The following is a 24,264-nucleotide window of genomic DNA, read 5'->3' as shown; positions in this document are numbered from 1 at the left end:
AATGCCTTCAACAAATACTTGATTTGATACAAGATTATTCAAACTAACTCTCTTTTCTGATGTAGTATTTATATGGTAATCCTTCCAGACAGAAGAGTTCACTCATTTCCACATCTTTCCTCCCAACACCCCATTTGTAGGGCTAACACCCCCAAATACATACTTCTGAGAACTGTCAGGAAAGGCTCCATAAAATACTGTGCAGGTCGAGTTGCTTTGAAATTAACAAAATGTTCATTAAGTGTAAGACAAATGCCTTTTCTTCTCATCTGAAAATTGATCAGCTTGCAGACTTTATCTTAAACATGAACAGATCAGATTCTCCACTTACCTACCCTTCCCTTCCCTTTTATTTTTGCAAAATACTATCTATTTTTTGTATTATGAGGTATAATTAGTCTGAAGCTACTGGCTCATTTCCATATATGCTAGTGAAAAACTGGTGAAACTACTGAATTCAATATGAGGACTTGCTAGTTTAGGCTCCAAGTCTTTTCTTACATGGCTTCTAAAATTCATAGTCCTTTAATAATAAAGCAGTCTTTTGTCCAAAATTAGTAGGACTGAAGTGAAGGATCCATTTTTGGTTGAAAACACCTATCAATTCTGAAGAGCGGACCTCTTTTTGAAATATTTTTCAATTGCTAGCCTTTGAAATATGGCAATTTCTGAAAAGATAAAAAAATTACGGGTGCCATGTGGACAAGCAGGTATATATCAATCACCGTGCTCATGAGGCAATTGCTAAACACTAAATCAAACACAAGCTTATAAAATGTAATATTCCAGGAATCTACTGAGGCAGCTTGAGGGTTTGGTTTTTACATTTTGAAGATGCTAGAGGCAGTTTCTATTGGATCTTGAACACTATGAGAACCAATGTTTTTCATCAGCTATCCTCCTCCCACCCCATTCAGAAGAATTGGCTTATTCTTGAATGTGTGTGTGTAGCTTTGATTTTTTACCTGAAGACATGCAGATATAAGATTTTCCCCATATACTGATCAATGCCTGGTTTTAGGCATTTAAGTTTGCTCCTTTATGTTTTTGCTATTGATATAAACCCACTACCTTCCACATGTGCTCTAAGTCTTGGTTTGCATGCAAGAGTCTAATGCAACATCTCCACTGAGTGAACTGAGGCTCAGACCTTTGGAGCCATTCACAGCCCACAGATAAAGCAGAAAGAGTCATGAGGGGGTGGGTCACAGGACAAAATATGGCTTCTCATCTGTAGATTTGCAATAAGGCTTTTGATTTTGTTTGCAGCTTGGTTTCCAGTCAAGAACTTCAGTATTAAAGATAAAATTCTGCCTATAAACTAGCTAAAAATACCTTTAGTTTCTAGAGGCAAATTATCTGCATAATCCTTAATTATTAAGCTTCACTGCTCAAAGCCTGTCTACATTTCTTAGTGGACATTCCCCTGGAAAGCACTATTTTTATGTTAAAAGAACAAGTTTTAGAAAGGGTAGGAGAACACTCCCAATCAAGTAAGTTGATGAGATTTCATTGCATAAGCAGATAGCGGTGCTACAGTGAATAATTTCAAATTAAATGTTTTCCAGTGCCATTGTATCATCTGCACACTATTAATTTAGTTCCTTATATTTCGCAGAAGTAGGACACATTTTCCACATGCCATTTATAATCAACATACATGGTTAATTTTATTCCTTACTGGAAAGTACCCTGGTCTATTTACAAACTAATTTGGGAAGTAACATTGTGACAGTCAGACCCAAGTGGTGCATCTGACACAAGTGTGAAAGGAAAGATGAATAGGTGGGATTTTGCATTAGACATTTCAGAGTTAGGGAATCAAATGTTTCCAGTTCTATACACTTAGAATTATTTCTGAGAAGACATGTTGAACTTAAGCATTAAGATACCTATAGCCCTACACTACTTCATCAGTTGTTTTCCAAGACATCATTCATTCCTTTGTTGAATGTTTGCTTCCCAAGTATTTATGTTACTTGGAAAAATCACAGGTCTATGAAAGAGCTTTATTTTGTGATTCTGATTTATGTAACTAGCTCCTTGCTCATTGGTACTAAGAAGTAGAACTTCTTTGCAATGGCAAGGGGAGTTCAATAGAAAAACACCAAAATGGTACAAACGGAAATAAGAACAAAGCATAAAAGCATAGCATTTAATGTAGGATGAGCTTTGAACTGAAATATTCAAAAAACCCCACCCAAATCCTGCCATATTGGTATCAGACCAACTTGAAAGGCACTGAGAATTGAACTGGCAACCCATATCCATGCCAGCAAGAAAAACAACCACAGTGAGAAGCAAACCTCCAAGGCAGAATATGGCACTGTACAGTCCGTTAGGCATTCCTGGTACATATGGCAGCTTTTCATTTTCTTAGGATACACTGGAAATGTTAACTAAATATACAAATCACATCATATTTTCATGGAAAGAAAATAATCCAATTTACATCATCTGAAGACGAGGAAACAAGGCATAACATATGGGACATTCTTGGCACAAGAAAATGTTACCACACCAAAACACACCCTTTTAAATTTAATACAGTAGATACATAAAGGAATGATGGTGGCAGAGGCAAAGGGACAGGAGGAATACCAAACACTCAAGTTTTAGCATGCTAATGAGGTTTTTGTTTTGGAAATCTGACAGGAACTGATGCTACCCAAACCATTTCAGAGGCAAGAAAGCACCTATCGAGACAGTCCAATCCATTTCCAGGAGTTCTTCTTGTGGGCTGGCAGGACACATGCAGACTGAAGGACCTGTGCAGTATCATTTCCGTGCCCAAGTCTGCCTAAAGCTTCCCATTAGCAAATGCTGCCTCCTGGAACTGAGGGACAAACGTTTTGAAATATGCCCTATTGAAAAAAAGAAAACACATGGTTAGGAAGGAATAAACTTGGAACACGGTGTGCGCATGGACGCAGCCAGGGTTTTAGCAGAGAAGAACAACATTAGCAGGCTCAGTCTGAGCTCCTCTCACAAGCACGCAGCAGATCCACACACTCCAGCTTTCTAGACCTATCAGCACTTCTCTCCTCAGGGTCCTGCCACTAACCTCTTAATGTGGTCAGCATCAGTAACTTGACACTGTCAGAAGAGCCTGACGGACCATCCACATTTTATCCAGTGCAAAGCTTCAGAGATAAGCTGTATAATAGACTGGAAATCACACCTTTGAATGGCTCTAAAAGTAAGAAACACTTCAGAGGAGCCACAAATGTGGCAATGCCACTGCCTGCAGCATTTTAAAACCGGGACTTTTTGATGCAGTTGATGTTCACCACGTTTATGGGACAACAAGTTGGGTTTTTTCTCCTGTGTTGAAGAAAGCGTCACATATGGTACCAAAAGCCCAAACACAGAAAAGTTAACGCAGCAGGGGAATAATGAGGAGAAGTCAGCATATATGCAGAAGATAAGCTCCTTATCTGTCCCCTTACAGAAACCTTGACACAGCACAGAGTAATTGTCAATGGCAGGAGTTTACGTAAGACATAGTGAATAAATACTAACACTTTGTATGAACTGTAATTCCTTTCCTTAGACTCTGAAGGTCATAACATTAATCCTTTTAATTAAGATGTGCTTTGTATATTTTGGATCTTCATCTGCCTTCTTAGAAATAATCAAGTGAGTCATAAATTTGTAAAATAAGCTGAACCCAAGTATCCAACACTGAGTTTGAGCTGTACCTTTGAGTTTATTGCACTGAAATACTCAACCATGTAGTAAACATATTTTATATGTCTCAGTGATACCTTTTATTTGCAAGTAATATTAGAAGCTGACTCATCATTCTGACTACTACTTTCTGCACCAAACTTTCACTTTATCTACACAAAAAAACCCACAAAAAACCCCCAAACAATCCAAAATGAGAATAGCTGCAACTATGTTCATTATGTTAGTGATCTCTCTGCTGGTGTTCCTCCTGAGGCAAACATACACTGATCATCTTCACAATCATGATATGTATTTAATAATTCAGTTAGAAGTTCTGGCAATCACCAAGCACCAATCAGCCCTCCTTACATCTGAAACAGTTGTAAGACCACAAAAGAGAAGGCTCTCCTCTCTTTGTGAAGTTATGCCTGGCAAATTAATTAACAGATATGTTCAGTCAGCTTCTGTACACAAGCTGTAAACAAACATGAGATGCCGTCCAAAGGTTAACAGAGCAATAGAAAGTAAAAACATTTCTGGACTGAGAAGCTGAGCCCAGACACAGGAAAGAAAAGCAGCAAAAGCAGCACACACATTTTACAGCATACACAGACTGTGCTGTATATTTACAGACCACACTCTGATTTATTGAATCCAAGTTCAGAAAGCAGCCCCCATGATTATGCCCACAAAAGTGGTTGTTCATCCTGGCAAACATGCACACATACACCAGCTGAGAAGGGATGCCTGTCATCTCATCTTACCAGCTGAATGCCATTTCTGTATTTGTGTGTTTATAGCATACGTTTGAAACCACAGCCTAGGTATGTCCTGGTCAGCTCTATGTAATTTTGCTAGCTCAAGGAATATCACTTGCACAATGTCAATGCCACACTCTATCATCCTTCTATTTCTTCTTGCATTATCTGCCAAGACTTTTAATTACATTCTTCTCCTTGCTTATTTTAAGCAGCTTCTTCCTTCCCCTTTGACAGCCTCTCTGCAGACTCTTCTTCCATGCACATGATCTTCTTACTGACTTGATGTTACTTAAAACTTACTTCTTCCTAAACTGTAAAGGTTCTTATTCATTAATTAGAATATAAGCAGAAATATTCTCCTACATTTTATTTCTTTTCTGAAAGACCTTTATAGCATTTCTGTGCATCCTCTTAAAACCACACTTACTGCATTATATTTCAATGACTTTACTGTTAGGTAAATTCCAGAACGAATGCTTCTGATACCACATACATCCTCCCACACCATCTTTATCTACACCAGCATCCTTTCTTTTCACCGATTCCTGCAGTAGAGCTTGTATCCTTTGCTGCTAAACTAAATCTAACACCTCCCTACATTCTGATCAGATGGACTATTTCAAAGAGAATGTTATTTCACTGGTAGGTCATATGAACCTTTTGAAGGTGTTCCATGCACTACACAAATTCCATTAGTACTTCATAATTTGTGAGCATCTACTTTTTTCTTTCCATACTTTAAAGGACATGCTTCAGTTTGCCCTTATCATTTGTGGTCTTGTCCAGACTGAAGCAAATACAGTACCACGTTTACCCAGGATATGTTCCTCCATTTCTGCTCCTCTCTCACACACCTTAGGTATTTGAGATTAAAAAAAAAAAATATTGAAAAAAGGATAATTATAGTACATCACACACACCAAAAAAACCCTACACCCTTAACCTAAACCAAAAAAGATCCTGTAAAGAGGCACAATACTCTTGGTAGGACCGTATCAGCTGCAGCACATTTAATAGACTGAAGAGGAAATACGGGGAAGTAGAAGGGAGGTCAAACTGCTTTGATATTAATGAACACTACACAGAAGGAGGGAGTTCCAAGCACTAATGCACAGAAGTATCAAGAAATTTTCAGTATATGTGAAGGAGTAGAACAGGCAGTAAAGACATTACTCATTACAGCTTGTCAGAATTTCCTTAAAAAAAAAAAATCACATGCCTTTCTCAGTAGAAAATTCTGGTTTTACCCAGTTGTGTGCATTTCTGTGAAATGCTAGTGAGTCTTCATTAGTGAAAAGAACGAAAACAAAATGGTATTTTGGTTTATGTTGATCTGAAAAGAGATGCTCTGGTTTGCAGAAGTGAGCTTAAATAATCAGTTTGATATTAAGTTGCTTATTTGCTGTCCAGCATCTTGGAGAGGATACATCCAGTCACACAGACAAGGCCCTGGAGTCTTAAGCATAAACAAAACACCAGATGTAGTCTCTTTAAAGGATCCAGTACATAAAGAATGCTGGGATAAATAATTAAAATTCCTGTTTCCAGTAGGCACTAACCTACTGTTAGCAGGTGCATTATACTGTCACATTAACTGCATTTTTATATATTTTTTTTTTCATGCTCCAAGCAAAATTTTTTTCAGAACTTTTAATCTAAAGTTTGGGACAAAACCATATGTTAAAATACTTCCTGTGAAACAGAAACTCTGACATTTTTTCTCCCCTGCAGAGATTACCAGCAAAGAGGAATAGAACAAGTACCAATTACTGGATGAGTAAGTTTCATCTATCAACCAACTGGCATTGAGGTCAAAGTGCATATGTTTCCAAACAAACAGGACCATGACATGGACATATATGGACATTATATCACAATGGTTTACATGAAATAACTTGAAAGAAATACAATATTTTCTGAAGGATAACACTCTGCTACAGAATGGATAGTAAGGGCCTCTTTCATATGGAACACTATTCGTTTTAGAAAGGCTTTAAATTGGTAAAAAAACCACTCATACTTTTACTGAACATACGGGTACAAAGAAATCTTAAATGTAAACATGAACTTTGGGAAAAGATTAATTTCTCATATGCTATTCACATAAATTTACATCCTCAATAACTTTGATCTGTGCTACACCACAGGAACTCACATAAAAATACCTCGTCTTTTTTGCTTCAGACCCCTTGCCACATGACACTTTCAAGTTTCTCTGAATTGTTTTGAAATTATGATTTTTACATCCCCTAGGTAGGCTTTTCAGCTCTAGAGAACTGTTATTAAAAAATCCAGTAATTGGAGTACCCATTGAATTACACTGAAGATGCAGCAAGCTAACCTGACCTATGGTTTCTCTAGGCTCATATGGCAGATACCAGCTTTCCAGCAATGCTTTTGCAGCTTTCCACTGATGCTTTTTCACCTTTCGGGGGAAACATGGCATTCTTTCTGTACTCTGCTTTACTTGACCATGTTCTTGGTGGGTCAGTGTGTCACGCTGACGTTACAACAAGCTCAAATGAGCTGCATAAAATGCTCCTTCAAGTACAGAGAACCTGGTTTGTACAAAGTCCACAGATATTCTTCATGTGAGTGTTGAGCAAAACGGCTCTGTACCCCTCTCATACTGGCTTAGATCTTAGCTTACACTGTGCTTAAAGAGTTGCTTTCTGTTCAGCTTAGAGTGGGTGCCAATCTTCATACAGATACAGGCACGTGTCTCACTCTTTGTTGAACGTTTTACTGTAAGTATCTTGTTTTTTGTCTATTGTTTTGGTTCTTTCAAATGGTCATTTTTCCAAGGTCAAGGTAAAAAGTTATGGGGTTTCTATGGATATTTTCTTCAGCACTCCATAAAACAACACATTTTGCCGTAGTTAACCACTATATACACTTGATATCTGAATTTCAGGTGCTACACTCAAGGACATTTGTTGAGAGCAAAGCACTTATCTTTCCTACACCTTATTATCCAGTGGAAAGGAAGTCTTGCTATTGCAAATGGTATCTGTTAACAGAATGTACAATTAGATCACTCGTTGTTTATGTGTTTTCTAGTGATATAAAATCATTGAGTGTGGTACAAGGTCTCCAGAAGCCCATAGATGTCTAAATCCTAGGGGTGCAGGCTTGCAGCACTTAAAACGTACTTGGCTCAGAATCCACACGCTGTTGTGAAATTTCATTCTAGTTGTAATGTTTTTTCCAGTATAACTTAGTGCTAGGTTTTTAAAATATAGTTGGTAGAAAATCTACATCGACCATTTCATAACATCTTTTGCTTTCCGATTTCTATGCTGAAAATCTACAAAGATTTTCGATTATGCAGCTGCAACCTTCTGTCAAACAACACTTCACACATATCTATGGTGGCAGAATTCTGAGACTGTAGGATATCTGGGTTTTGCTATTGCTTTGGCTTGAGAGGTGCTATAGCCGACTATACCATTCATTGTGTAATAAAGTTGAAAGATCTGTCTAGGTGTTTCTAATTCTCTTAAAATTTTCATGTGGGAAATTTGGAGCAGAATACTAAGATTCAAACTCTGTGAGGAAAAAAGCGTACAAAATGCTGTACCAATGAGATTTCTGCTTTTTGTGTCTGGGACAAAGACATTCATCATGGGGTGATGAATCATCTTCCTAAGACATTCACAAAATAGATTCCCCTTAAACTCCCTGGTTGAAGGGTGCCAAGTGTTTCAGCACACTCATCTCAAATTAATCCACTCTAGCTCTATTTGCACTAGCATGTTTTATGTCTTTCAGCTCAAGATGTGGGAAATTCAAGTGCCTTTTCCAACAAGAGATGATTTGAAAAAAAAGGAAGAGGATGAAATAATCTCGACGGTCCACATGAAGTACAGACTTAGCTGCACAGCTGTACAGCAATATGTCTACTACTAGCACAGTGTAGTCTGTCCCTGCACATTCTTCACTAGCAAATGAAAGCCCCTGAGCTGAAATCTTGATCTTTTCACAAAGATACATGGGCTGTCTTTACTATTTCTCACTATATAAAGTGCATGTACTGTGTTCCTTCTCATCAGAAGACAGACTCAGATTATTGTACTTGATTTTTTCCTACTATTGGCTTTGAGAATAAATTTTATTCTTAAATACTACTCATTATTCCAATATTCTAATTAATTCTTGTAAAATGTTTTTGTGACTATGGTTTAATTCTGAAAATATTAGGCTCTAAAGATAGAACAAACTTAATGTATTCAAGAACATAGTAGCTAGTATATCTGAGAAATAAATCACTTTTCTTCTAGTCTAGGCAAGGCATACAGGAAAATGTGGGGTTCCTTTCCTCAACCTTTTCAAGCTAAAAGATCTAACTTGGGCAGGCACGCCTGTAGTTGTTGGGATCTCTGAATAGTTCTGTTTAACCCTTCCAAGTCTTCTGGAGTAGCTGGGAACCCTTCTTGTCAGGAGTCCTGTGTTGTCCGAATCATGCAGTAGCTTAACAGTGAGTTTGTCTGAATAACCTGCACATGCTGTTATTTACCTCAGGACTGAGGTGAGGACTGAATTTTACCCCTTTCAGCTGTATTAGACACAGCTGAGAATCGTAGGTATTTGCTCTCACTGCTCTCCTTGTTCTCCTTTTCTATTTTTTTTAAAAGAGGAGTTCCAATTCTAGGATTTGCATCTTTTTCTATTCTGTATTTCTTCCCTGCTGCACACTAAAGGAACCACTGTAAGACATCTACAAGTTTCTTCCAGTCCACAGAATCCTAACAGAAATCCAGTCCAGAGATGACTGATCTTCATAAATTAGCTAGAATAGCAACATCCTCCCCTCTTCCAATTAAGTTAGGTAAAAACAGTAACTAAGAAGAGTGTAGGTCAGAGTAAAGGACAGCCTGAGGCCTCTTGAGGTCTTTCACCTATTCCTCTTGGACTAGCATTATTATGCTGACACTTTGCAATGAAATCTTGCTATATAAATTATTTCAACAGCATAGCCATGTTAGAAATATAAAAAAGCTTCTCCTGGCTTTATCAGCGTCGCCTGATTATTCACTTTTTGAAGTACAAAGTGTTTTTGTACGGAGTACACATACATATGCAATGTGCCTTTGTATTTTTATGTTCTTGTTGCAACTTGTTTTGACACAATGAAAACTTGTTTTGAAAATACCGAACACCTACAACAATACCTTTTGGGTGCCAGGCAAGAGGATTTGTCCTCTCGTGACTACACAGGCACAGCCAGCTGCTTTGCTTTATGGAACCCCTTAATAATCTCCTGTATAGAAGATATTTACTATAAGACTCTAAAGTCTCTAGGATTTGCTGTTTATTTATAACAGAACAAAATCTAGGATGTCAACCTTTCCTTTTTTAATATAATTGTTCTTTTCTTAAACTCCATTTGTCAGGAGCTATCTAATTCAACACGATTAGTACTAATTAACAAAAGGAATTTAAATTAATAAGTTGATGTATTAATTCCACTTTTGTATTTAGGTCATGCTCCATATGAGTGCTCATTAGGTCCGTAACAGGTGGTTATACCCTCCCCTCCTGCATCTCTAGGCCTTGTGTTTAACAAGGGCTGGACAGAGAAGTGTGGAAATCTACTGAAAGCCCATTCTTTTCCTAGGCCTCATGCCAACATTTGAGGCATAGTTTTTCCCTTGTAAACTCAGACGTGCGACATTGAAACCTCTTTGCTACTTTTACTCTATATAACGCATTAAAACTTTATTTCCATCGGGCAAACCATGTTGTCTGTTTATTCACAGGCACTTCCTCAGCATTCCTCACCAGGCTCTCACAGCAGAGGAGAGTAACCCATTCTCCTGCTTTGGGATAACTACAGGGTAACAGGAGATGAATTCTAAGCCAGACATTTTACGATATTAAAGAAAATGATTGTTAAAACAAATTATCTCCCTCTGCAGATCTAAGCTATTGCAGGGCTTGAAGTGACAACCAGTTCTCAGCACTCTAGCTTCTGGTTGCAGAGCTGGAATTGGGCTGTAGCAGGCAGGCAGGCCCATGACATGGCTGGGTGCCAAGGGACCAGGGCACAGAAGCTGATGAAAATCAGGACAATCATGGCACGCACCGCACTTCTAAACCACGATTTGAATCTGAACATCACTAAAACTTATTCAAGCACAGCAGCAGAATGATCAAAGTACCCTCCAGGATTTCTGCATTGCCTCAAATATACATAACAATACTTGGCATATTTTCATGTTTCTAAACTCACCTTCTCGATGATACGCTCTTTGGGATGTGGTTTATAATTTCCTTACTAGGCAGCTTTATCTATAGCAAATATTTTGCTTTTACGTGAAACACGTCTACACAGTTCTCCATTTTATACATCTCCAAACCCGGCAATGCCAAGCAAACATATGAAGTGTTTATATAACAGCAAGACAATACTTCTTAAATTACTGCTAGTGTAACTGGCTAAACACACAAATGTACAAAGCAGTCAGTGCACACCGCCATTATGCTGCTAGCAATTTTTTTTTTCCAGTTGTCAAACAAATTCATCAGGTAATCTCTTCCTCTTCCAATATTTCTGTCTCTCTACTGCCTTTTGCTGTGACTTACCTACAAGGAGTTTTGTAACCTCCACCTACCAGTCTACAAAAGGCACTGACTGCACCCAGGCTGATGGACAGAACAATAATGAAGCATTGACAGAGCTGCAGGGCTGCAGTGGGCAGCCAACAAAATACACATTTTTAAGAAATACTGTTGACTTCAGCTCACTTAATTATATTACATGACAGAAAATAGTCTCCAGAATTACAAAGTAAAACGTTAGTACGTTTTGAAAAGCCAAAACCATAACAGGAAACACAAGTAGTTGAACTAGTGAAACTAAGTACAGATCCGGAGTTTAAACATTAAAATTCACTCAGGTCCAAAAGCTGCTTTCTGTATTTTACTAACAATGTCTTTTTTCCTCCAGAATTTCTTGTTGGAGTTACTACCATCTCTGATTCAAGCTACACAGAAAGGTACAAGAAGTGGTTATATTTAGACATATTTTTCTATGGCTTGCTGATTGCAGAAATAACAGGTGGCTTTACTCTACATGAAGCAAACAGAAATAAAAATTAAATTTTAATTTGGCTAAACACTTGTGTCTCTGTTCCAAAAAACTATAATATCAATTGAATTTTTTTAAGTCAAGATTCAGCATAGCTTTGCTGTAAAAATTAAGATGACTTTGCTGCCTAACTTACCATAAAGCAAAATGACTCTTGACAATCTGTTCAAATAATGAAACAACCATAAATATAATGACCTGACTAAAGGCAAAACACAAGGGAAGGGAGTTCTAGGCAATTGCTGCAGAGTCAGGACTGTAGCTCATGATGTAGAGTGGCAATTAATGTTTATTTTAAAGCAGCAGCATAAGTAGGGTCATCACTTTGCAAAAGATGGTTCCAAGAACATACATGCTTCCAAACACATGGACCTTTACTGACAACTACAGATAAAAGTGACAGCTACTGGATGTAATCTGTGCATACAGAGCAAGGCCAGTAACTAAGCAAGCAACTTTTTTTAATCATCTGGAAATCAAAATTCTGCGATTTACTCTCATAAGTTTCTGATATAGATAGAAGGGAATTTACAAAGGTGTATTGCACAGAAATGTCCCCAAAACACAGTGCCTCTAAGCGTCCCAAAGCACACATAGCAAAAGGAGCCTTTTGTTTTTAAAGTTTTATCAATGCCTTCTGCTTGCTAGTTCAAGAGATAAACATTTCACTTCCTTCACCTTCTCTCTCACTGCTCTCCTTGTTCTCCTTTTCTATTTTTTTTAAAAGAGGAGTTCCAATTCTAGGATTTGCATCTTTTTCTATTCTGTATTTCTTCCCTGCTGCACACTAAAGGAACCACTGTAAGACATCTACAAGTTTCTTCCAGTCCACAGAATCCTAACAGAAATCCAGTCCAGAGATGACTGATCTTCATAAATTAGCTAGAATAGCAACATCCTCCCCTCTTCCAATTAAGTTAGGTAAAAACAGTAACTAAGAAGAGTGTAGGTCAGAGTAAAGGACAGCCTGAGGCCTCTTGAGGTCTTTCACCTATTCCTCTTGGACTAGCATTATTATGCTGACACTTTGCAATGAAATCTTGCTATATAAATTATTTCAACAGCATAGCCATGTTAGAAATATAAAAAAGCTTCTCCTGGCTTTATCAGCGTCGCCTGATTATTCACTTTTTGAAGTACAAAGTGTTTTTGTACGGAGTACACATACATATGCAATGTGCCTTTGTATTTTTATGTTCTTGTTGCAACTTGTTTTGACACAATGAAAACTTGTTTTGAAAATACCGAACACCTACAACAATACCTTTTGGGTGCCAGGCAAGAGGATTTGTCCTCTCGTGACTACACAGGCACAGCCAGCTGCTTTGCTTTATGGAACCCCTTAATAATCTCCTGTATAGAAGATATTTACTATAAGACTCTAAAGTCTCTAGGATTTGCTGTTTATTTATAACAGAACAAAATCTAGGATGTCAACCTTTCCTTTTTTAATATAATTGTTCTTTTCTTAAACTCCATTTGTCAGGAGCTATCTAATTCAACACGATTAGTACTAATTAACAAAAGGAATTTAAATTAATAAGTTGATGTATTAATTCCACTTTTGTATTTAGGTCATGCTCCATATGAGTGCTCATTAGGTCCGTAACAGGTGGTTATACCCTCCCCTCCTGCATCTCTAGGCCTTGTGTTTAACAAGGGCTGGACAGAGAAGTGTGGAAATCTACTGAAAGCCCATTCTTTTCCTAGGCCTCATGCCAACATTTGAGGCATAGTTTTTCCCTTGTAAACTCAGACGTGCGACATTGAAACCTCTTTGCTACTTTTACTCTATATAACGCATTAAAACTTTATTTCCATCGGGCAAACCATGTTGTCTGTTTATTCACAGGCACTTCCTCAGCATTCCTCACCAGGCTCTCACAGCAGAGGAGAGTAACCCATTCTCCTGCTTTGGGATAACTACAGGGTAACAGGAGATGAATTCTAAGCCAGACATTTTACGATATTAAAGAAAATGATTGTTAAAACAAATTATCTCCCTCTGCAGATCTAAGCTATTGCAGGGCTTGAAGTGACAACCAGTTCTCAGCACTCTAGCTTCTGGTTGCAGAGCTGGAATTGGGCTGTAGCAGGCAGGCAGGCCCATGACATGGCTGGGTGCCAAGGGACCAGGGCACAGAAGCTGATGAAAATCAGGACAATCATGGCACGCACCGCACTTCTAAACCACGATTTGAATCTGAACATCACTAAAACTTATTCAAGCACAGCAGCAGAATGATCAAAGTACCCTCCAGGATTTCTGCATTGCCTCAAATATACATAACAATACTTGGCATATTTTCATGTTTCTAAACTCACCTTCTCGATGATACGCTCTTTGGGATGTGGTTTATAATTTCCTTACTAGGCAGCTTTATCTATAGCAAATATTTTGCTTTTACGTGAAACACGTCTACACAGTTCTCCATTTTATACATCTCCAAACCCGGCAATGCCAAGCAAACATATGAAGTGTTTATATAACAGCAAGACAATACTTCTTAAATTACTGCTAGTGTAACTGGCTAAACACACAAATGTACAAAGCAGTCAGTGCACACCGCCATTATGCTGCTAGCAATTTTTTTTTTCCAGGTGCCAAAAAAATTCATCAGGTAATCTCTTCCTCTTCCAATATTTCTGTCTCTCTACTGCCTTTTGCTGTGACTTACCTACAAGGAGTTTTGTAACCTCCACCTACCAGTCTACAAAAGGCACTGACTGCACCCAGGCTGATGGACAGAACAATAATGAAGCATTGACAGAGCTGCAGGGCTGCAGTGGGCAGCCAACAAAATACACATTTTTAAGAAATACTGTTGACTTCAGCTCACTTAATTATATTACATGACAGAAAATAGTCTCCAGAATTACAAAGTAAAACGTTAGTACGTTTTGAAAAGCCAAAACCATAACAGGAAACACAAGTAGTTGAACTAGTGAAACTAAGTACAGATCCGGAGTTTAAACATTAAAATTCACTCAGGTCCAAAAGCTGCTTTCTGTATTTTACTAACAATGTCTTTTTTCCTCCAGAATTTCTTGTTGGAGTTACTACCATCTCTGATTCAAGCTACACAGAAAGGTACAAGAAGTGGTTATATTTAGACATATTTTTCTATGGCTTGCTGATTGCAGAAATAACAGGTGGCTTTACTCTACATGAAGCAAACAGAAATAAAAATTAAATTTTAATTTGGCTAAACACTTGTGTCTCTGTTCCAAAAAACTATAATATCAATTGAATTTTTTTAAGTCAAGATTCAGCATAGCTTTGCTGTAAAAATTAAGATGACTTTGCTGCCTAACTTACCATAAAGCAAAATGACACTTGACAATCTGTTCAAATAATGAAACAACCATAAATATAATGACCTGACTAAAGGCAAAACACAAGGGAAGGGAGTTCTAGGCAATTGCTGCAGAGTCAGGACTGTAGCTCATGATGTAGAGTGGCAATTAATGTTTATTTTAAAGCAGCAGCATAAGTAGGGTCATCACTTTGCAAAAGATGGTTCCAAGAACATACATGCTTCCAAACACATGGACCTTTACTGACAACTACAGATAAAAGTGACATCCACTTTAAAGTGGATGTAATCTGTGCATACAGAGCAAGGCCAGTAACTAAGCAAGCAACTTTTTTTAATCATCTGGAAATCAAAATTCTGCGATTTACTCTCATAAGTTTCTGATATAGATAGAAGGGAATTTACAAAGGTGTATTGCACAGAAATGTCCCCAAAACACAGTGCCTCTAAGCGTCCCAAAGCACACATAGCAAAAGGAGCCTTTTGTTTTGAAAGTTTTATCAATGCCTTCTGCTTGCTAGTTCAAGAGATAAACATTTCACTTCCTTCACCTTCTCCACAATGTACATAAATAGATTTGCTTCAGTCAGATGAAGTTTGTGGTCTTAGATCATAGCAAATTTTGCTTCTGCTTTCTTAACTTCCATTTTCCCCTGGGGATTACTCAGTGCTGGGGTAGTGGGTGTCTGAAAAGGGGGCACTGGAATATCTCTGTCACAGCATGGTCACTCCACTTCCTTACCAGTGGATCATGAGAATGCTATTCCAAGGCCATAATGGAAAAACTCAATCTACATACAATATTTTTAAATACAGTGCTTAATTCACAGGAAATTTCCAGTCTTATGATCTATAATGTGACAAGCCTGCTCTATTTTTCCTATTTGCTTAAGTGCCATAGCCATATTTTTCCACTCCAGGTAAAGGTTAACTTCTTAAAGAGATACTGTTTATTCGAGACACTATTTCCTCCTATCTCAGCTACGTAAGTGCACATTGAACTCCACTGCTGGAGAGCAATTATTTAGCAAACTATTTAGTAGATCTGAAGGACACGGTCAGTGCCACACAAGATGCAACTAGGAATCTCTTGTAAATACAAAAGGCAGGGTGAAGAATGCAATGAAATAAGGAGGGGGGAAAGCAGGGATGATATAAGAAGTAGGAGAAAGCAGAAAAGACTGGATGAAGATACATTCAGGACTGAAGCTTGTAAGGAAAGACAAGTGTAGAGATTCAAGAAGACAGGAGATCACAGAAGTAATAACAGATTTGGAATTATCTTTAAAAGATCATTGAATCCCTTAATTGTACTTCAGAGGCAGAAATGAAGGGTTATACCACAGATGTATCCATAACAAGTCTGAAAATCAGCATCCCTGAAAACAAAGTCTGCTTGCAGGTGAAAGTACTGATTTCATCATGCCATCCGCTTTGCCTTGCCAGATTGCTTATCAACTGGGGCCAAAGGCAACATACCAAAACATAAAAGAAACTTCTTGGGATATTCATTAGGACAAACCAGTCAGAAGGAAAGGGATGAGATGCCATACAGCTGTGATTATATAAAACATATTAAAGAAGTTATTTCTCTTTGCTATTCAAAAGAGGTATGTTCACTGTTAGAAGTAAGAGGAAATTCTCAAATGGTCAGATTCCTCTCTGAATAGGGAAAACAGACAGAAATAAACTCTTAAAACTGGTATGTAAAAGCAGAGCAAAGCAGATAAAAATGAATTTGAGGAACAAATTAGCTGTGATTCTCCAAATAAAACCATGTCAAATAGTACAAAAATTGTCCCAAAACTAAGAAGAACGCCGAGAAGAAGTAATGTCACAAAGAATAAATGAAACAGTTTTTACATCCAAGTTCACTGCAGAGGTGCTTAAAGATGCTGCCCTATCAGAACCCTGCTTTGCTTTGCAAGGGATGTACCAAAAGATCTGGCTCACGTAGAAATGCAGCCAAAAAGGTAACGAACAAATCAACAAAACACACACAAGCAAATCAGCAGGCCTAGATGATATTCACACCCCAGAGTTCCAGAGAAACTCAAGTGTGAGAAAGTTAAACACTTAAATAGCTTGTAACCTTCTGCTTAAAACAGCTTGATAGCAGAGAAGTGTGATGTCAATTTAAAAAAGGTCTGGGAGAACAGAAGGAACTGTGGACTGGGAAATCTCATGTCTCTACTTTACAAAGCAGTAGAGACTGTTATTAAAAAGCCCATACATTCATAAACCAGCCCAGAACTAGTAGACTTGAGTAAATATGATAAACTGGGTAGAAGTCAAACTTATGCTTCGTAAATCTCTTCTTTTCTTAAGGTACCAAAACCATGTGGACAAAAAAGATTCAAGTAACACCCACTGCTTGGGCTTCCTACAGGCACTTGGGATAATTTTTCAAAGATTTTAAAAGACTGAATTACCGCAGCAGGAGGAAAGACCCGTAAGTGAATAAACAGCAGTCAAAGTAAGAACAGATAGGCATGAATTATGATACTATTAGGGTGAAGTCACCTGAAAACTTCACAGAAACGGGTGTTTTGACCTGTGTTGTTCAACATATACCTACACGATCTGCAAGAGTGAGCAAATGAAGATGGTGAAGTTTGCTAATGCTAAAAATTTAGTCATGGAAGGAAAAAATGAGACACAATTATAAGGAACTGCAGATAGTTCTTAAGAGTGCTGAGAGACTGGGAGATAATATACTAGGTGAAAAGCCATTATTGACAAACATGAAAGGGAGACGTAAGGAAAAAGAATCTTACATATACAAAATACATACGCTCTGAAAACAGAGTAAGGAGATCTTAGTGCTAAAATGTCTGTCACACACAGGAAACCAAATCAGATGTTATTAGAACTAGAATAAAAAGTAAAACAGACAGCATCACTACATCACCATCTAAATACATGTTCTTCATAAAAGCTTGTTCTTGCCACACATACCTGGGCAATCTCTTGCAGCAGAATGTTGTGATTTTACAATGTGGGTTCAAAAAGCAATCAAACAGAAGAAAAGCTAGGTAGGGCTATTAGACAGGGATGTACCAATTCTGGATATAGAAATCCTCGAAGGTGACAGAACATGCCAGGAAAATATGACTACATGCTCTGCCATGCTCTTCCACAGGCTTTGGAAGCTGCCTATTGCTAGAGACACGACACTGGGCTAAATGAACGTTAAGTTTGCCCTAGTATGGCCATTCTTTGTGTTTAATTGATCAATTACAAATCTTGCCTGAAAGAGAAGACCATGGAGCTCACCTCCTATTTTTACTTAGCCGTTTATTTTGTAATTGACCAAGTAACAGTACTTATCTGGGCTATTAAACCTCAGCCCCTTCCAAAACTGCATATTTCTCTCTACCTTTTTCTCTCCAGCGAGGGAGGATATTTTTGTGCATCTCAGTTTTAATATAGATTTAGCAGCTTAGATAAATGTATAATAGAGCTCTCTAATGAAACCAAATCACAAAGTTCATCATAGTATTTCTAGAACAACACCTAACTCTGGTTCACTAAGAACCACCTACGTTAAATTCTAGCTTTTAATTCCCACAAAGCAGTTGTCTTCCAGCAAAGTACGATTATATTCCACTTCTCCCAGGCCAACTCCTCCAATCTCTTCTGTGCATTTCTTTTGTCAATATATGAGAGAACCCTTTTTTTTTTTTTCAGAAAGAGTATTTACTAATATTGAAACACACAGACATGTCTATATAAAAACACAGAAAAATTAGTTGCCTAACATTTTATTGCCATGCACTTCCTAAGCACCTATACTATTAATCTGTAAATAGTTGTTTTTCTTTTTCCACAGTCAAAGCTTTAATGAGAAGTGACCAGAAACAAATGCCCCAGCCTTTCTGTCTTGGCTGAAATCCACATAATGCATGACAGCACTGAGGATCCCTGGCAGGCACCTGTCAGAAACTAACATACCATAACTTTAAAGTCGGACTTAATTATCCAAGAAGACATTTAAAGAAAAGTACATGGAAAAGATGACTCAAGAAGCCCAACTAGCATTTCTATGCAATGTACTCTCTAGTGTATTTAGAGGAACAAGGTAAAAATAAAATAATATCCTGGGGAAATTCTAATTAAAAGCTGTATCTACTTTGCCTATTATATCTTACAATCAAACTAATCTTGTTTTTAAGGTTTGCTCGTAAATCAACTGCAGCACATGCTACAAGGACAAATGCAATTATTAAGTGTTTTAACCAAACATAATTTTTTCCATTTGCCTTTTTACTTTTCACATATAATTCTGATCAGCTGACACTCCCACAGAAAGTAAGAGTTTTGCTGTAATGGTCTACAAAATCAAATTCACTTCTTTGTAAGCTTTGAACAGCTGGGTCACCACATCCCTCCTTGCTATTGCTGTCACAGTATATTGACCCTTTTCTGTTCTGAACAACAGCCCATGGGCAGCAACCGAATGGCAGCCTGACTTGATTTCAGGCAAGAAATCACTTTGGTGCAGTTTCTGATGTGAGACTATCAAAAAAACAAAGAGTTAAAAACAGCTCAGCACCGCAACCCTTAGTTTGTACCTACCCCTCAGCTTCTTCAGGAAAAATCCTCTGAGCTTGCAAATGTTCAAACACACACATACACATGCCTAGGGAAGGATGATGTTCCCATGCTCTCTGCTTCTGGTCCTTACTTTCATTTTGCTGAATTTCTTTTTAGGTTTAAGGTAATGTGCAACAGAGCCAAAGACAGTCACAAAAAAAGGTTTGTGTATGTATTTACATATACATACATTAAAAAAAAAAAAATAAAATTTACATAGATATGTAAATAAAACTCACTACATTTTTTTGAAATCCACTCTTTAAAGATGTCAAATATGCATTAAAATTACATAACACATGAAAACACAATTTGCTGCTTTCACAAATAAGCAGGAAAAATACTGAAATACAACCCAAATAATAGCAAGTGATTTATTACCTTAATTAAACCTATCATGGAGAGAAGATTATAAAACGGTGCAATGTTTACATGTAAACTTTATAGTGAGATTGAAGATAGTACAGAAGGAAAATAAAAGTTTCATGGGAAGAGAGAAACTTTTTACTTCAAAAGAACCCGAAGTGTAGTAAGAGATATTCTGCCTAAAATGTGAGAGAGTTCTGACGTCATAATAAAAAATGGATGAGTTGTAAAACCTGTCAATGTCAACATGAAGAAATAAATCATTAGGGCACTCAAAATTTACTGAATACAAGAGCAAGTCTATAACGTATTATAATTGAGTTTGTCTAAACAGCAACACAACAATTGTCACATTTTTTCCAACATACCCTTTTACTGCACCAAAAGATGCACTTTCTCTCCTTTCCAGGGAACATTAAAGTTAAAGCAATCATTTCAGCCAAACAGCAACTAGCACCTTGACATGATACACATCTTGTAACCTGATGATATTTAAAGAAAAGGTCCCAGTGAGGATGAAAAGGCCACAGCACAGTGCACAACCCTGACACATTCTAACCATAGCACACTCGTGCTGAGCATGAACTGTAGCTGCAGCCATGCTGGGGTACATCCATCACTCACATAAAGATGTGCCTGCATGTAATCTTAAACTGCACTTCACCTTAAAGGAGAAAAATAGCCAGTATAGAGTTAAGAGCACTTAAGAGCTTTCAAGCTTTCACCCTTACGGAGCTCTGAGAGATACGCAAAATTTCGATCACATTCAGCAAACACTGGTGAATGGTCAGAGACAATAGTGTTAATCAGAAACCAGTTCTATTAGCCACCTTGAAAGATAAAAGAATGCGAACTCTCAGAACAACTTTGTATTGTGATACCAGTTTTCCATCCTCCTGCTATTTTTAATGATGAGTAGGTGGATTTATGTAGGATAAAAGAATAAACTGAGTCCTGACTTGCTCTCCCTGAAGTATAACCTAAGCCTACTGAGCAGCACTGGGTCAGACAGAAATTGGGCCAGAGTGCATCTGAGAACTGAACTTAATTGGTGTAAACAAACGAGCTTTATTTACAGTATTCCTTCATAAAATCCCAAGCCTAGAGTCTGCATGTTCTTTAAAGACTCCATTTATGTACACTTGAATGCCTATTTAAGCAAAAAAATAGAGCTTTCCCATGGAAACCACACAGAGATGTTTTACTTCACACGTACACCACAAACAAGGCTGCTAACTTTCCATAATTTACTGTATTTTCTTAGGCTTGCTATTGTATTTTAGGATCAAACCCTTTTGGAGAAGCTGCTTACACAGGAGGCCACAGACATATAAATAAATGACCTAAGAGAGGCAAAGCCAGAGATATGAATTAAGAGGAAAGCTTTTAAGAAAATGCTAATCTTTTCTGTTTCCCTGTTTCTAGCTGGAGGAAGAGGTTAAAATTTTGTGTTTAGTTGAGAAACAAGAAATCTTGAGGCATTCAGAATCACATTATTTAATCAGGACTTGATTTGTCCCTTAGAATTAAATCAAGCCAGAGGGAAATCCCTGGGCTAAGACAATAGCAAGTTTCACTTACCAGATGCTATCTCTCAGTGAGGAATCCAAGTCAGTGGCCCTCAGAGGAGCCAGGTAATTTTAAAACTGCTTAAGACGACACAGAGGAACTTGACTTGATGGACTTCGCACCAGACAGGAATAAATTGGTCCAACTCCTTTAGCAAGAACACAAGCAGTTTTTTTCTTTGAGTGAAAAAGATTCTACTAAACTGAGAGTTCAATTAGAGAATTTGCCTTTAAGATTTTGGTGATATGTGCCTAAGTGTGAATATATACAATCTACTTCTATATGTATGTATTTTAGGGGAGCAATTTTGCTCCTACTTGTAATTACTATTGATTGTCTCAAGGCTACAGCAAAGGGTTAAGTCCTAACTTCAAAAGAGATGTCTGCCTCTGCTGGGAGCCACAAAGATAAACAATGATATTAAGACTTTCAAGTTTAGCCCCTGAGATGAAGGCACTGGATGGGCTCACCTGTTTGAAGAAAAAAAAGCACCCCAAAGCCAACCCTGGGAGAAGGCTGGGCACAGAATCAAAGTCCCTGTGGCATGAACTTATGACAACTCTGCCCATGAATAAGCCAAAAATGTTGCGTTGCTGAAAATAGAGGCAGGACTTGCCAAAATTGAGGATGAGGAAGTCTCTGAGTGATGGCACTTCAAACTTGGTGGTGCTTCTACCTCCTGTAAAGCAACGTGGTACACATGCTTCAATACATGACTGGACAGTGAATAAGCCAGTTGGTGCAAGAGCAAGCAAAAGCTTGTCCTTGGTGGTGTCTTAAGCTAAAGTGAGGAAGATGGTGCAAACTGATCCCTCAAACTGCCTGAGAAGAAGGATGCAGAATTTGGTCAGATACCAGAACGTGCAGTGGGATCCCGTGGCCCCTAGAACAGTACAGCCAGAAAGATAAACAGAGCTGTTTTCTCTCAAAGAATGCCAAGCACTTGGGAGACCATTTGCCTTAGAGGGAAAAAGACTACACATAAGCAAAACCTAGAAGACAGGATTTAGAAACACAAACAAGTTGTCCTGGATTTATCCAGGGTAAAATTTAATTCAGTTGAGCTTCTAGAGGTTTCTAGAAGCGTCTAGAAGCTACATTGCTTCTAGAGGCTAAATCATGTATCCTTTTCTGATTTTATCTGGGATGTTTTGACATGGTGCTTGAATGAATGTATTAATTAGAATGCTTTCCTATAAATCTACATGTATTCCTATATACTTGGCCTATAATTCCCACAGCATCCTTGTAGAAAAGTTGATCAGGTATGGGTTTGGTGATCAGGAAGTGAGGTGGATTAGGAACTGGTTGAAAGGAAGGAGTCAGAGAGTTATAGTCAATGGGGCAGAATCTGGTTGGAGGTGTGTGACTAGTGGAGTCCCACAGGGGTCGGTACTGGGACCGGTGTTGTTCAACATCTTCATCAACGACCTGGATGAGGGTATAGAATGTACCCTCAGCAAGTTTGCTGATGACACTAAGCTGGGAGGAGGGGCTGACACACCAGAAGGCTGTGCTGCCATTCAGAGAGACTTAGATAGGTTGGAGAATTGGGCGGGGAGAAACATGATGAAATTCAACAAGGGGAAGTGCAGAGTTTTACATTTGGGGAAGAACAACACCATGTCCCAGTACAGGTTGGGGGCTGAACTGCTGGAGAGTAGTGTAGGTGAAAGAGACCTGGGGGTCCTGGTAGACAGGAGGATGACCATGAGCCAGCAATGTGCCCTTGTGGCCAAGAAGGCCAATGGCATCCTGGGGTGCATTAGAAAGGGTGTGGTTAGTAGGTCAAGAGAGGTTCTCCTCCCCCTCTATTCTGCATTGGTGAGGCCACATCTGGAGTATTGTGTCCAGTTCTGGGCCCCTCAGTTCAAAAAGGACAGGGAACTGCTCGAAAGAGTCCAGCGCAGAGCTACGAAGATGATTAGGGGAGTGGAACATCTCCCTTATGAGGAAAGGCTGAGGGAGCTGGGTCTCTTTAGCTTGGAGAAAAGGAGACTGAGGGGTGACCTCATCAATGTTTACAAATATGTAAGGGGTGAGTGTCAGGGGGACGGAGTTAGGCTTTTCTCAGTGATGACCAGTGATAGGACAAGGGGTAATGGGTGTAAATTGGAGCATAGGAGGTTCAAGGTGAATATCCGAAAAAATTTTTTTACTGTAAGAGTGACAGAGCACTGGAACAGACTGCCCAGGGAGGTTGTGGAGTCTCCCTCACTGGAGACATTCAAAACCCACCTGGATGAGTTCCTGTGTGATGTACTCTAGGTGACCCTGCTCTGGCAGGGGGGTTGGACTAGATGATCTCTCGAGGTCCCTTCCAACCCCTAAGATTCTATGATTCTATGATAATATGGCTATGGTAAACATAAAGTAGAATGAACAATTATTTGGTTGTGTTGAAGCACACTAACCTATTCTAAGAACCTCTAGCAAATATTTTAGAGACTATTTTCAGTAGGTGTTCAATTGTGCTAAAAATGTTTCTTAAACCATGCTAACATGTATCATAACATCATACTTTTCTTGATACAGGTTTATTTATGGTACCAACTAAAAGAAACACTAGTTATTCCTGCAAGCAAAGCACTTCTAACTTGAGCAGCTTCTCTGTCTCTTTGCAGCTCAGTGATAGTTATTTCAAACATTGCAGCAGACCTTCTTCCCCCGTTTCTCATCATCGTTCTTGCATTATGTACCCACTGTGGAACTTAAATGCAAAGGCTCAAACATAAGAGTGAATAACCTCACAAAACATACACGTGATAGCAAGGGTACACATTTAGTGCTTTTAAAAATAACTTGTTATAATACTTGTAGTTTTCATGTGCAGGGCAGAGAAGTCCATTTGTATACACCAACTCATAAATGAATGCACTTAGCAGACAGCAGA

At 38.3% G+C, this 24,264-nt stretch overlaps 1 protein-coding gene across 1 annotated transcript in view; it reads right to left on the bottom strand.

The window, feature by feature from the left end:
* Positions 1-2,800: 2,800 nt before the first annotated feature.
* The window catches only part of BRE (brain and reproductive organ-expressed (TNFRSF1A modulator)), a 170,871-nt gene continuing 149,407 nt past the window's right edge, over positions 2,801-24,264 (bottom strand). The window contains exon 11 of the mRNA XM_010004931.1: positions 2,801-2,864. Within this exon, the coding sequence (XP_010003233.1) occupies positions 2,801-2,864 (64 nt within the window). The remainder of the gene's footprint in view (positions 2,865-24,264) is intronic.

Source organism: Chaetura pelagica, unplaced genomic scaffold (genome assembly GCF_000747805.2).
Source record: "Chaetura pelagica isolate M959 unplaced genomic scaffold, ChaPel_1.0 scaffold13, whole genome shotgun sequence".
Taxonomy (NCBI): domain Eukaryota; kingdom Metazoa; phylum Chordata; class Aves; order Apodiformes; family Apodidae; genus Chaetura; species Chaetura pelagica.
Note: the sequence above shows the minus strand (reverse complement) of the source record. Positions and strands in the feature narration are given on the sequence as shown.